Source organism: Leptidea sinapis, chromosome 22, assembly GCF_905404315.1.
Source record: "Leptidea sinapis chromosome 22, ilLepSina1.1, whole genome shotgun sequence".
Lineage (NCBI taxonomy): Eukaryota > Metazoa > Arthropoda > Insecta > Lepidoptera > Pieridae > Leptidea > Leptidea sinapis.
The window spans coordinates 7,297,419-7,312,334 of record NC_066286.1 but is presented as its reverse complement, the minus strand read 5'-3'; the positions used below and the strand labels follow the sequence as shown (position 1 = coordinate 7,312,334).

At 37.7% G+C, this 14,916-nt stretch overlaps 1 protein-coding gene across 2 annotated transcripts in view; it reads right to left on the bottom strand.

The window, feature by feature from the left end:
- The window catches only part of LOC126970788 (rho GTPase-activating protein 6-like), a 155,654-nt gene that overhangs the window by 36,663 nt on the left and 104,075 nt on the right, over nt 1–14,916 (bottom strand). For both annotated transcript variants that reach the window (XM_050816880.1, XM_050816879.1), the window contains 2 exons: nt 11,111–11,224; nt 1,777–1,904 (listed from right to left, as the gene is read on the bottom strand). In XM_050816880.1, the coding sequence (XP_050672837.1) occupies nt 1,777–1,904; nt 11,111–11,224 (242 nt within the window). The remainder of the gene's footprint in view (nt 1–1,776; nt 1,905–11,110; nt 11,225–14,916) is intronic.

The window sequence follows — 14,916 nt, the reverse complement described above, 5'->3', positions numbered from 1 at the left end:
CACTTGCAGAAAGGAGTGTGGTGTCATCTGCGTAGCGAAGATTTGTTATTTTAGTGCCACCTATTGTTATAATTATTGAATTTGAATATGTCACCGATAAAAAGATTGAAGGTACCAATTATAAAATGCCTGCAGATTGTAGGGAATAGCTCTACAATAGAAAATCTTTGCCAGTGTCAATTAAAAACTGCTATTTGATAACCGAACTTTGATGAAGTTTCATAACGAGTTACAGTTACCGGCATGAGTCGTGAGCATGATTTTCATTGGCCGTTTCAGCGCACGCGTAACAGACAAAGCGTTCATTGGCTCATTGTTGATCCTTGTCATCTATTGGCTCAAGATGTAACATTCAGCTATGGTATACTTTCACGCAATTTGATATTAAAATTGTAACTTCTCTCACAAATTTCTATTTGTGGTCACAACTTGTGCCGCGATATGTACCTACCAATAACGATCACTACCTCTCTTTGGTCCATATCGTTCTCTTATATACTCTATTTGCACCCACTTTTGTCTCCAACGTATCCTTCCTTGAGGTCTGTATCGGCAAAGGTATATTAAATAAAATATACAAACCGAAATATTACAATAAATCAAAATCGAATTCCATAATAAGACAAGCAATAAGCAATCTATATCTTTCAAGGTTACTCAAGTCAATATAAAATTGCGATCAAATAAAACTTCACAGTAGGATAGTTAGAAGTTGACCCAATAGTAGGTTAGATTGTTGTTGTTGAAAACATTTTCATCTGAGCTGGAGTACTTTGACAAATTACATTTAATCTCGGCCTTGAAGCCGAAATAACGCAGCTGTATTTACTATTTTACGCACAGCGGCCATCTTCGTCGGAACTCGACACATAATCTACCACAAAAGCTGTGGACTTTTAGTATTATGTTTCGGTTTCGCGTAATTTCAGGCACATGACACATAAACACGATTTTTTTGGGATGATAAGATGCAATTGCTGACCCGGCAAACGTTGTTTTGCCATTTATATTAGGTAGGTACCCCGCGCCCACTCATTGTATAAATTGTCAAATGTAATGAAATATCACTGACTGAATTATTTGTATTGCGAATGCATAGGAGTTTTTAAATAAAAAAAATATTTGCTCCGGATAAGTAATCACTATAAATTATACACTAAACCCTTCTTCGAAATACTCTGCATAGTATGGTACTAGTGTAGGAGTGTTATTCCGATTGGTTTAATTTTTATAAATGAATTTTATGATTTCTGAGTTTATGAAGCATTTTAATTATGAAGTCTTGAAATCAATACCTCGAATCCAGTAGTTATTAACTCTGAATGGCGGAATGGCTTAAGGTAACTTTCTAGAAGGGTTAATCAATTCAATATAAGCTGAGAAATATGGCCTTATGAGAAAGCTCAAAGTCACTCAAAGGGCAATGGAGAGGACTATGCTCGGAGTTTCCCTGCAAGATCGAATCAGAAATGAGGAGATCCGTATAAGACCCACAGACACTTACATACCCCAGATGGTTGCGAAACTGAAGTGACAGTGGGCATTGGCCGTTGGGGCAGTAAAGTCCTCGAATGGCAACCACGTTCCGTGGACGTAGTTGTGGTAGGCCCCCCACAAAATGGACCAATGATCTGGTCAAGATCACTGGAATAGGTTGGATGAGGGCAACGCAGGACTAGTCGTCACTGCGATCTTTTTGGGAAGCTTTTGTCCAGCAGTGGACGTCTTACGGTTGAAATGATGATGAGAAAAATATACAGTTAAGTGTAGACTTACATCATCTCCTTTCTCGATACCTCCGAGAGAGGCCAGTGAGACCCGCGACCCTCCTAGCTGCCTCCTAAGTGCTCGCTCAGTCTCCACGCACTGTGTCAGGGGCACTCCGAACACGCTGCCAGTAGACTCTGCACAAATTTATAACAAAACATAAGTAATTGCAACCTGAATGACGTTTACACTGTTTGATAAAAAAACATTTATTTCTATTTTTAGGTATCATTTTGACTTTATATCTATTTCTTAGCTACTTTGTATTTTGATCTTTGTGTCTTTTATTTATGGAAAATGATGGTATTAACTGATCACCGCCACCCACATTCTCTTGCAACACCAGAGGAATCACAGGAGAGTTGTCAGCCCTTTAAGGAAGGTGCATCCGTTTTTTTAGAGGTACCCATGTCGTATCGTTCCGCTGACACCGCTTAGGAAGCTCATTCCACAACTTGGTTGTACGTGGAAAAAGTTCCGTGAAAGCCGCACTGTGGAGGAACGCCACATATCCAGGTATTGGGGATAATATCCTAATTTAACCTCAACTTAATTTTCATTTAAGCCTTATTTTAATTTAACCTTAATTTAGGCCTTACGTTTAAAGGACTATATTGCAGCCAATGGAGACCACCTCGAATAAGCTTTTTATATTTTTAATTGTTTTACATTCATGTATTAAATTAAATTTAATTCAGAATTAAAATCGTTGAAGCCGTTTCCGAGATTCATATTATATAATTATATGAATTGCTCTTTAAAATATATAAGATTTCAATTTTAAGCGATAGTTTAACATTCGTGTAAATTTCTTTTGAATTACGTTGATGTCGTAAGACCTAATAATGCTAACAGGGGAGATGAGCTCAAAACAAGAGTCGACCCCAATGTAGAGTGATAAGCTATGTTTGAAATAAATTTTATCTGCAGAGGAATTCTATCAGAAAACCAACTACAGACATTGTACAGTCAGACAGCCTGAGAGAGTTTCTTGCGCCGCTTCTTCTCTCTCAGAGTGCCATTTGTTTCCGAAGCGGTAGTAGTATCTAGTATATTAGAAATGACATCAAAAAGAATTGTAAAGGAATCAATTTTGAGAAAATAAATGCCTTTAATGTCTTTTTATTTTTTTAATTAATTAAACTAACTAACTTCGTAATATGCAATGAAATAAAAAGGTTTTTATTTATTTATATGCAAGAGCGAGTAATAACGTAAAAGCTCATGGTGATATTAAGTGTGTTAATTGTCGAACGAGTCTGAAAGAGACACATTGACCTCGACCGAAAGAGCAGTAATTAAGTTGCGGTTTGACCAAAATGTACGAATGACCTAAAAAATAAACTAAAGTATTGTTATTCAATATTGGGTTTATGATCACTTAACGAGAAAAACCTTCAGACCTGAAAACACGTGCGCAAGAAAAGCAGCTGGACTTTTTCATTTTTAAATATATTTTAAGTTTTTTCATGGATATTCAAAATGTATTAGACCAATATTAAATTCTGCAACCCTTGGGAAAGCCACATTATTTGCGAATATGTGCGAAGGGAACGATGACTGGTCCATGCGTCAACTCGTGAACGGGTGCTGCTTGTAGTGCCAGGTCGACTTGTTATATAAATAAATCATTGTATTTTTTGGATGCAAGTTACTAATTACGACAGTAATCACGACCATCATGTTCACGAAGCATCCTTACACAAACAATGAATTCAAGCTCTAAAGGTTGATGCATTCAATTTACGATAATTTATATTTACACACGACTCATATATTGGTTGGTAATGGAAGGCCAAACTAATTTGTTATGTATATTACAGCCATTGTAAAAAATACTCTTTTGATTGAAAAGAGTGGCCGTTGAGTTTCTTGTATTCTCACGAGACAGACAAAATTCAAAAACGCATACAAGATCTGTCAAAAGCAAAAGTGGAAATGGACTGGACACATTCTGAGGGAAAAGAAAGAGAAATGGACAAAAACCGTTGCGGAATGTTATCCAAGAGACGGAAAACGAAGGAAAGGTAGACAGATTAGAAGGTGGGAGGATGATTTTAAAAGGATAGCAGGAGCGGACGGGATAAGAGTAGCCAGAAACTGAATAAGGTGGAAGTCTTTAGAGGAGGCCTTTGTCGAGAGACAAATTACTAGTTAAGCTAATCTATGTTTTATTTATAAGAAAAATTAAGTCACTAGTAATTATAAAGGCTATTTTATTTTATTATTATTTATTTGTAGTGACGATTCAGAAGCGCTTAGTTTAAGCGAAATTGAATAAGGTTTATTTGACTTTGAAATAGTATGAGATGTATTAACAATTATAATAATTTAACCGAAGATATCAAAAGTTTGCTAATAAAGCGCTTCTTAATTGTTTACAATACTTTACTTAATATTAAACTTGTACGCTAATAAGTTTTTAGCAAAAAGTTTAAGTAAGAATTATTTAGGTAACACACATAAAATACAAAAGACTTTGTACACGTCACAAAGTGGTCCCAAATTTGCATGTTTGCTGGTTTTCCGTTGGACCGTTTATTGGGTTACAAAACCTTATTATTATTTTTAAGCTAATAAAATAACATAAAAATAAAAATAACTTATATACGGGTTAAACTAAGGCTATTATCAATTAAACTAACTAAAGTAATTTATATGCAGCTTCAACGATATCTCACAAAGATGATTTAGCAATTTCAAATTTAAAATCCACTCCCGTCGATGACATAAAACCATAAAGGCTCCGTAATACGGTCGACTCACAAGAGGCCTACCAGCTGGCTAGAAATTCTCAAAGATCGGCGTGTTTAAGCAATATATCGACACTTGAAGACTGACAACACTCACAAATACATCTATAAATAGATTGTACGTACGCATGGCGCCTGAGTTGTTTAAATATTCATATTTTCCACCGAATTCCCGAGCACCTAGTCACTTTAATAGTTTGGCGGACAGTCAAAACGATGCTAAGTCAACGACATAGACTTGTATTGTTTTGTCACGCTATTTGCACAGAACTAGCGATGCACCGATCTTTCTAATACGCCGAGCTTATGAGATATTGCCAACTCCTAACAAAAAAAAACAATATTCAAGTCAAGTGATACAGTTATAACTGAGCATCTAATAATCTTAAAGATCTTCTGAATATTGCTAAGGTATGGTATAGGGGCTCCTGTTTTCGCAATTAAAAAACCTCGGTTGGAAAATTGAACTTGGAAAATTTTAGGTAGCAGGGACAGACAATACAAGAAGGCTTATGAATATTTGAATATATTTTTCATACTTCAAAGAATTAGAGAGACTAAATCAGGTAAGAGGCAAAAATAACTACACGTTGCGACTACAATAGGAGACAAGAATAGACAACGATTCCGAGGCATAGATTCTAGAGTCAGGTGCGCGGCAGCATCAAAGGCTAAATTTAGCTTAGTAAGACTTTCATAAACGTCTCTAGACTCTGACCCCTTCCATAACTTCTGTTGCTATAGAAGGGGAAATATGTAGTTAAATTAAAACAAACAAATAATGTTCTAATCTAACGTAAATCCCTACTATTATAAATGTGAATGTAAGTTTGTTTGTTACGCTTTCATGCCTAAACCACTGAACCGATTTCAATGAAATTTAATACATATAAAAAATTGCGGGTTTGATTTTTTTAAACTATCTACTCCTGTTGGACACTTTTAAGCGTTCTATTTTTTTACTTTCTTCCCTTATTTCAATCCTACACCGGTCGAAATTTAGAAAACGCTAGAATAAATTTGAATTTATTTCTTACACAAACACAAAGTTTCATGGTGGCATCATTCATAGTGACGAACTTCAATAGAAACTATTTCAAGAATCCTGAGCAGCAATGCATTGTACTGGGCAGGGCGTATGAATTACAATCAGCTGAACGTTCTGCTAGTCTAGACCTTATTTTCATAATAAAAAACTTTCACCCCTATTTCAACCCCTCCAAACCTCTTATTCAAAATAAAAGGTAGCTTATGTAGGTAGCCAAAATACCTTTATCACAAACTATCAACAACGGCTCGTCTTAGGTCCTGTGGGTCACGGCAGTGTTCTGTTCAGATGGTCATTGAGAAGCATCGATCGGCGTCATTTAGAGGGAGCTTTCGTTACTCGGCAAACAAATGTTGGAGTAACATCCCACCGCACATTAGAAATTTAAAAAGTCTACCCTTATTCAAAACGAAATTACGACAATTTCTTCCAAGAAAGCTTGACTCATGAGTGTATTATAAGTGAGATTCAGACTGGTCTTGTCTCTTTAGTCTCTAGTATCTTCCATCTTAAATAAATAAGTGAATCGATTGGCAACCGAACTAATTATCTATTTACGGCTATTTCTAATCATATTCCCCGGGGCATAAAAAGAATAGGGGAGTCCCAGGCCCATGGGTGTCGTAAGAGGCGACTAAGGGCTTTTTAGAAGTGGGGAGAGTCACGCTGCCGTCTTATGACGTCAGCACAATCGGGCCAGACTCGTCCGGGTTAATTACACTCGCACAGAATACCAGCGTGAAGTAGCGGCCTAGTGCCGCTATGTTTCTCAAGGGTTAGTGTCGAGGACCGATGGCCATACCCCCCCCTTCCCCAACAAAAAATATGAGAGCGGTCCTTAAAAAGATAGTACTCTAGGAAGGTACCGGCTCTACCAGAGTCGGAGAATCCCTCCCCGAGCACTCCAGCTCGGGCTGCCCTTCGTATTCTGGGCACAGAACCGCGCATACCTTCCTTAAAGGCCGACAACGCTCCTGTGATTCCTCTGGTGTTGCAAGAGATTGTGGGCGGCGGTGATCACTTAACAACGGGTGACCCGTACGCTCGTTTGTCCTCCTATTCCATAATAAAAAAATAAAAAAATATTTGATTTAAATAATATAGGTATTAATCTAGTTGGTATTTTCTGTATGGTGCCAGTGCTGGGTATTTTTATATTCAGTTTATTTTTGATTGTAGAACACTGTGAAATAATGTCGTAGGTATTATTATTATTATACTCAAAACTGTAAGCCTAATGCATAAATAGATTAATTATTAAGAGTTACTTATATATATTATTAAAGTGGCTCTAGAAGTCTTCTAAATCTAATTCGTTTGACAGTGTTTATTATATAGTTGACAGTTAGTTGACGCTTCAGATGTACCACAGAGCGAGCAACGTTCAGATGCGACATTATGTCACAGAGTTACACCGAGAAAGTCGCAAATCAAAAAAGTCTTCACAAAAATATTTAAAAAAAAATGTATATTAGTCTATAGCGTATAGGTGTTGGGACTGCTATGAGGTGAGAGAGTGGCTCAAGCGGAAGATCGGCGCTGGACATACTTAATATGTGTGTCAGCATATGCCGAGCTTGTGCCTATTTGCAGCTGATGTTAATGTAGTTTTAGTTTATTATGTTTTATGTTTATTTTTAATTTTAAGTAAGTATTATTGTTTTTTGTAAGATTTTTTAGGCTGGCAATAAAATATTTTATTATTATTATTATCATCTATGTCATTTTCCAAGTTCTAGTCTATCTCTGTACTAAATTTCATCAAAATCTTTTCAGTGTTTTAGGCGTGAATGCGTAACAAACAAACATACATTCACATTTATAATATTAGTAGGGATGATAAGAGTAAGGTGAGGCAGCTTACCAGATGGGAGGATGAAATAAAGATATAAGCGGGTCCGAACTAGAGGATAGCCACGCGAGTCAGGAAACATTGAAAATCTTTACTATGCCAAGAGGCATGCCGAAATTAGGAAGTTTTTTGTAAATTTAGTCAAAGAGTTATTGTATGTACATATTATCAGAATAAAAGGGTTTATTGTATTATTAAGAAAACGTGCTGGTTCTTTCCGGGATCTTTTTTTTATGACAGTAAGGGACGAGACGAACAGGACGTTCAGCTGATGGTAATTGATACGACCTGCCGGTTACAATGCAGTGCCGTTCAGGATTCTTGAGAAACCCGAAAATTATGAGTGGCACTACAATTGCGCGCGTCACGTTGAGACATAAGATGTTTAGTCTCATTTGCCCAATAACTTCACTGGCTATGGCACCCCTCCGATGGAAACACATTACTGCTTCACGGTAGAAATAGGCGCCGTTGTGGTATCCATAATCTAGCCGGCATCCTGTGCAAAGGAGCCTCCCACTGGTAATTCTGAGCGACAATACAATTGAACTCGTCACCTTGAGATATAAGATGTTAAGTCTCATTTGCCCAGTAATTTTACTAGCTACGGCGCCCTTCACAATAATGTGTACACATTACTGCTTCACGGCACGCATAGGCGCCGTTGTGGTACCCATAATCTAGCTGGCATCCTGTGCAAAGGAGCTTCCCACTGGTAGCCTCCATCGATCGATCTGCCATTTTATATGACAAGTATGCCGATTGGCGTAGTCTCACGATATTCCGCAATACTCAAACGATTCTGTTAAGAACCCGCACTAATTTACCGAAACCACTTTGTGTTTCACTAACCATAAGATTACGTTTAAAGCCCAATAAAAGTAGTTTATATACACAGACGTCTCTAGTTCCAGCTAATGAATACATCACATTGATTTACTGTCCGTCTGTACGCCGAAGCCTAGCGTAAATGCGATTTTTATAACCAATTAATCATTGGTCTGCATAATTTCAAAATCAGCTTTTGTTACGGGTAATTTCGTTAAGCCATTCGCAATGTTTAGGTGTGCTCGCATGAATTATTATATGGGAGAATCTCGTTGGTTGAACTATACTCTACTATAATTATTCTGGTTAATACTAATACACTTACCTCGGTCCTAATATATGTTATTTTGTATTTTTTTATGACAATAAGGGATGAGACGAGCAGGACGTTCAGCTGATCGTAATTGATGCGCCCTACCCATTACAATGCATTGCCGCTCAGGAATCTTGAAATACCCAAAAACTCTGAGCAGCACTACAACAACGCTTGTCATCTTGAGACATAAGATGTTAAGACTTATTTACCCAGTAATTTCACTAGCTACGGCGTCCTTCAGACCAAAACACTGTAATGCTTACACATTAATGCTTCACGGCAGAAATAGGCGCCCATAGGTACCCATAATCTAGCCGGCGTCCTGTGCAAAGATGTCTTCCACTGATAAAAATGTACTGGTCAAAATGTATAATGTGTTTGATTCAGTTTCTAAGATTTAATTTTCGATAATATTAAGCTAATATGGAGGAGCACCAGCGTATTTCCTAGAAAGTATGACAATAATGTTAACATCGGGAACGCATCCTATCCCCCTCTGCTAACTTATAGTGTCAAACGCGGCGGGTCGCTCACGTCGCGGTGAAGTGGGCGTTGGATAGGCACTACACCCCTGACCAGGCAATAGTGGACGTTCCGAGAGGGGCGTCGATAGAGACCTGGTAACTATCAGGATGTGTAGTCACTAAGATCTAATAAGGACGGCATGTGGCTATCCACATCCGGTAGCCGCGTTGGTGACTCAACCAATTGGGACAGACCAAACACCAATGCAAAATTATGCACAGATCGCCCTGCGTAGTGGTACGTGACCCATGCCATTCGGCTTCGTGCTCGTTGAAATCACCCAAGACTTCGATTTCAGCGAAGGGGATCTGTGCAAGCAATTGCCGATTGACCGCAGCCCATGAAATGACCGATGACTGATCTGTTTCTGCGTTACCACTACGGGACCTGTAGACACACGCATAGATGTGGACGCGGAACTCAAAATCTACACGGAGCCAAAGAATAGACAGGTCCCTACCATCACAATTGCCGAGGCGGCGACAGCAGATATCCTCCCTACGAGTAACATACATACATACCCTGGCATGAGACAAAAAATTATGCTCAATTTTGTATCCGGGGCACGTTAAATATGACGTATCGCAAGGTCGAGATATCTGCGTCTCCGTAAGGAACCACAAGGTTGGCTGCACCGTCTCAAGTTGGTGGTGGACTGCGTTTAAATTGTACTGGATTCCCCTGATGTTGCAAAAGTCCACATTAAGCGTGGAACGGGGTGCCGTGGTATTACTGCCTCGTTTGTCCTCGGACATGCGCGGTTCGGTGCCCTGCCCCAGAATACGACGAGAATGTTGATTCTCCGACTCTGGTAGAGCAGGTCCTGGGGTAAAATCTCTTTGAGGACCGCTGTCATATTCTGTTGCGGGGTGGCCTCCGGTCCTCGACGCTAACCTATGGGAAACAAAGCGGCACTAGGCCGCTACTTCACGCCGGTATTCTGTAAGAGTGTGGTAATTAACCCGGACGACTCTGGCCCGATTGTACTGACATCATAAGACGGCAGCGTGACTCTCCCACTTTGAAAAAGCCCTTAGTCGCCTCTTACGACACCCGTGAGCCTGAGATTCCCCCTTCTTTGTACGCCCCGGGAACGCACAGGGCAACTTCTTCTTCTTCTCACGAGCTCTAATTTTTCCAAAAATATAGTAGATTGAGTGATTAAATTACTCAAATATTTTAATAACTATTCAAAGTGGCGAGCACAATCGTAATGCCAAACTGAGTTTGAATTTTTCAAGAAACCTGACCGGCACTGCATTGTAATGGGCAGGGCGTATCAGTTACCATCAAGTGATGGTCTTGTTAATCTCACCACTTTTTCTCATATAAATAACCTCTTTGTTTCAATACGTACACGAGTTGGTGATGCGTTGTATGATGTTGTGTAGGTAAGGTAAAAATTTAAAATAAATTCGATACAAAACTAGACAAAAAATTCACTAAGTAGCCAATATACCAGAGGGAGGCTCCTTTGCACAGGATGCCGGCTACATTATGGGTACCAAAACGGCGCCTATTTCTGCCGTGAAGCAGTTATGTGTACACATTATTGTGTTTCGGTGTGAAGGGCGCCGTAGCTAGTGCAATTACTGGGCAAATGAGACTTAACATCTTATGTCTCAAGGTGACGAGTTCAATTGTATTGCCGCTCAGAATTACCAGAGGGAGGCTCCTTTGTACAGGATGCCGGCTTGATTATGGGTACCACAACGGCGCCTATTTCTGCCATGAAGCAGTAATGTACACATTATTGTGTTTCGGTCTGAAGGGCGCCTTACCTAATGAAAGAACTGGGGAAATGAGACTTAGCATCTTATGTCTCAATATGACAAACGCAACTGTAGTGCCGCTCAGAATTTTTAGGTTTTTCAAAAATCCCGAGAGGCACTGCATTGCAATGGGTATGGCGTATCAATTACCATCAGCTGTACGTCCTGCTCGTCTCGTCCCCTATTTTCATAAAAAAATACTTAGTTCGTTGTACGTTAATACATACAATTAGGCAAAGAGGTTAATACCTTTTTCTTTATCGGCATCTTTACGACTCTGGTCAAAAAAGCCGGTAGTCAAGGCCTTTCGTTTAAGGAGGTAGGGTCTCCGTTTCGGCTTGCTTGACACTGCAGGCGTCGAATCTGTCAATAAAATACAAATTATTAAAATTGAATGATTTTATTCATATATCCCCTTATTCATAATGGTCCGCTAACTTTAAACAGCCGCTAAGGATTGTTTTTTCTCATTCTGAGTTAGGTCAATAGAAGAAGACAGAGTGAGAATTAGCAATGCTTTAAGTTAGCAGACTATTATGAATAAGGGGGATAGTCTTTATGGTATAATATACATATATAATTCTCCTGTACGTGTGTTGACAGTGAACTTCTCCGAAACGGCTGGATCGATTTGAATGAAATTTATTTGTGTGTTCACGTGGATTAGAGGATTGTTTAGATTAACAATTGAACTACCTCCAAAACGGCTGGACCGATTTTGATGAGTATTTTGTGTGATGCAGTGAATTTGAGATTGGTTAAGATTCTCAATTCAGTCAATATATAATTATCCTGCCCATGTGTATGGTAGTGAACTCCACGTAACGGCTGGACCGATTTTTAAAATTTAAAACGTGTGTACAGGACAACGTCTGTCGGGTCCGCTAGTATCTAATATATAAAATTCTCGTGTGTGTGTCGCGGTGTTTGTAGTTAAACTCCTCCGAAACGGCTTGTCCGAAATTCTCATGATATTTTGAGTGCATATTGGGTAGGTTTGAGAATCGAACAACATCTATTTTTCATCCCCCGAAATGTCAAGGGTAGTCCACCCCTAAATTTATTTTTATAAATTTTTGACAATTTTTTTTAAATTTTATTTCATTATGATTCAGCAATAAGAAATATAGATACACTTCAAATATTCGCCCTTCTACGATCAACAACTATTTTTGTATCGCTATTTTTATATTATTCTGTTCCATCCACAAATCCGCTAAAGGGTTGCAAGATGACAATCGAATACAATAATTGTAGTACGATATATATTTGGTAGGTCCGAGAAAAGGTTGCATCTACTTTTTATACCCCAAATTTTTTTGAATTACTTTTGAAATACAACGTTAGCTGGTCAGCTAGTAATATAAATAACAATTACTATAGCGCATTGGGTTTTAATTGTGTGAAAGGATATGACCATGAGCAGGCCTGTCTCTTTCCCCGTGTTGATATCTAAATAGTAGGTATGCTCGGCAGCCACGCCGGCGTGGCTTTCCAGTAGGGACTCACACGTGCTCTCTACTTCACCGATCCAACCGATATTTTAGTCAAAGTTGAAGTTAAATAAAATTTATTCAATTAGCTTTAAACTAAGCACTTTTGTATCGTCACTATAAATATTTCTTTTAAATTACAGAATTTACCATATGTTCGTAAAAAGTACAGCTCGTAAGAAGAACATACAAGAAACTCAATGGCCACTCTTTTATAATATATACTATACATAACAAATTTGTATGTTAGGTGCTCCATCCAATATATGAGTCGTGTTTAAATAATATCAATTTTATAATAGAAAGTTATAAGGAATTAACTGTATAAAAATTAAATTATCGTAAATTGGATGCATCAAGCTTATCTTGAATTCGTTGTAAGGATGCTTCGTGAACTTGATGGTCGTGATTACTGATATAATTACTAATAAGTAATTAAAAAATAGAGAGATATAAAAAAACAAAGCATATTAAAGGTCATTGCTATCCGAATTTAATTTTTTTAAGCTTGCTAAAGACGCAGAAACCATCTAATTTAAAGTGATTATTATTATTATAAAATAAAAGTTAGCTATCCGAGTATTTATTACCTATTGTAAGACTAAGAGATGACTACAAAAAAGTTGTTTGTTATTATTAATACCCAAGGAGAAGGAACCGCACAAGGAAGCTCATTCCACAGCTTGGTTGTACGTGGAAGGAAATTTCTTGAAAACAGCCAATAAATTCTGAGCGGCACTACAACTGAGCTCGTCACCTTGAGACACAAGATGTTAAGTCTCATTTGCCCTGTAATTTCTCTAACTACGGCGCGCTTCAGACCGAAACACAGTAATGCTTACACATTACTGCTTCACGGCAGAAATAGGCGCCGTTGTGGTACCCATAATCTTAATTTACTTCGATGATATATGATAATATTATATATATATGATATGTAATGATATTATTATTATTATTATATAGCTCGACGCCACCAGTTAATGTTCATCTTAGCCAGTGGTTCCCAACCTTTTCTTCACCATGGACAAGAAAAATAAACTGAATCAATCCGAAAATAAACTTTAATCGAAAAGTAGAATTTAAAAATTGCATTGTATTCTTAAGGAAGACTCTTCGAAGCTAAAGCCTGACGGTGGATGATACAATGCGTTGTTGTTGCCTTAGTATTCTTCTGTTTTACTAACGTTGCCAGACCAGAGCGTGAGCCCAACATTGCTGTCCAGAGCGCCATCCGTACAGAAACCAACGAGTTTCTCCCAGCTAATGTTATGTTTATGAAAATATTCTGATATCGTGTTCATGACGTCGATACCTTTTGAAGTTCTCGTGAAATCAATAATTCTTCACGATGTGCAGCGTGCATGTATTGAACACAATATATTCTGACTCCTGCGGGCCACAAACGAACAATGCACGCAAACTAACATAGAGTGACATACAAATCGCGAGAGACATAGCTTGTCTCGCATAATAAAGTAATAAACCTGGTTTTCATCGGCTGTCTAACAGCAAGAGGCTCTTATCTAGACGTATATATTATCTAAGATTTTTATCTAAAAAATTAGCAAAATTTGCTGTTAGTATGGTGACCGGACACTTGAATTGAAAAGTGGAATAGGTCACAAGAAAAAATCAAATCAAAATAGACTGGGTAAACAAAAATTGGCAGGTAATAGAAATTTAGAAAAAAATACAACCTCCAATATCCTTTATCATTCATCATGTTGAGCAAAGCCTTATAAATAAAATTAATGCAAAAACTAATTTCACAATCTAGGTGGATACAGATATAATAGTACTTATTTTAATTAGTAACTATCTACCTCTTGAATCTTAATTCGAAATGTTATATTTTGATTAAGATAATATGTCAAATGTATCTGTTTTGTTCAGCTATACTGCGAAAGATACTGAACCGATCGGAATAATATAAGAATAGCTGACCCGGCAAACGTTGTTTTGCCATATAAAGTATAATTCACGCGATAGTTTTATAAGTAATAAAATATTGCTTATATTATAGCCTGTACATCATTTTGTTCTATTGTCAATAGTTTTTGCAGCGCACGCAAAAAAAGGTTTTCGATTTTACACCTTGTGTTACAAAATAGCAATTTTATTACGGATCCCTAATTTTGAAAAAAAAACATAGCCTATAGCCTTCCTCGATAAATGGACTACCCAACACTGAAAGAATCATTCAAATCAGACCAGTAGTACCAGAGATTAGCGCGTTCAAACAAACAAACAAACAAACACTGCAGCTTTATAATATTAGTATAGATTTAATTAAAAGAATTATACCATAAGATGCAGCGTGTTTCGGAGAAATTTTTAACATATTATAATATTTTGATGGTGACTACTTCTCCGGAACCTATATTTTTTGACTTAGTTACAATCAATTTTCGTTTCTTCGCTAATACTTATGTTATTGTTAAGAGCTAGTTTACGAGAAGAGAAGTAACAGCCAATTCGCTGCCGTGAGCTACGTTGTCGCTCCTATACAATTGTAATGCAAATAATTCAGTCAGTGACATTTCATTTCATATGTCAATT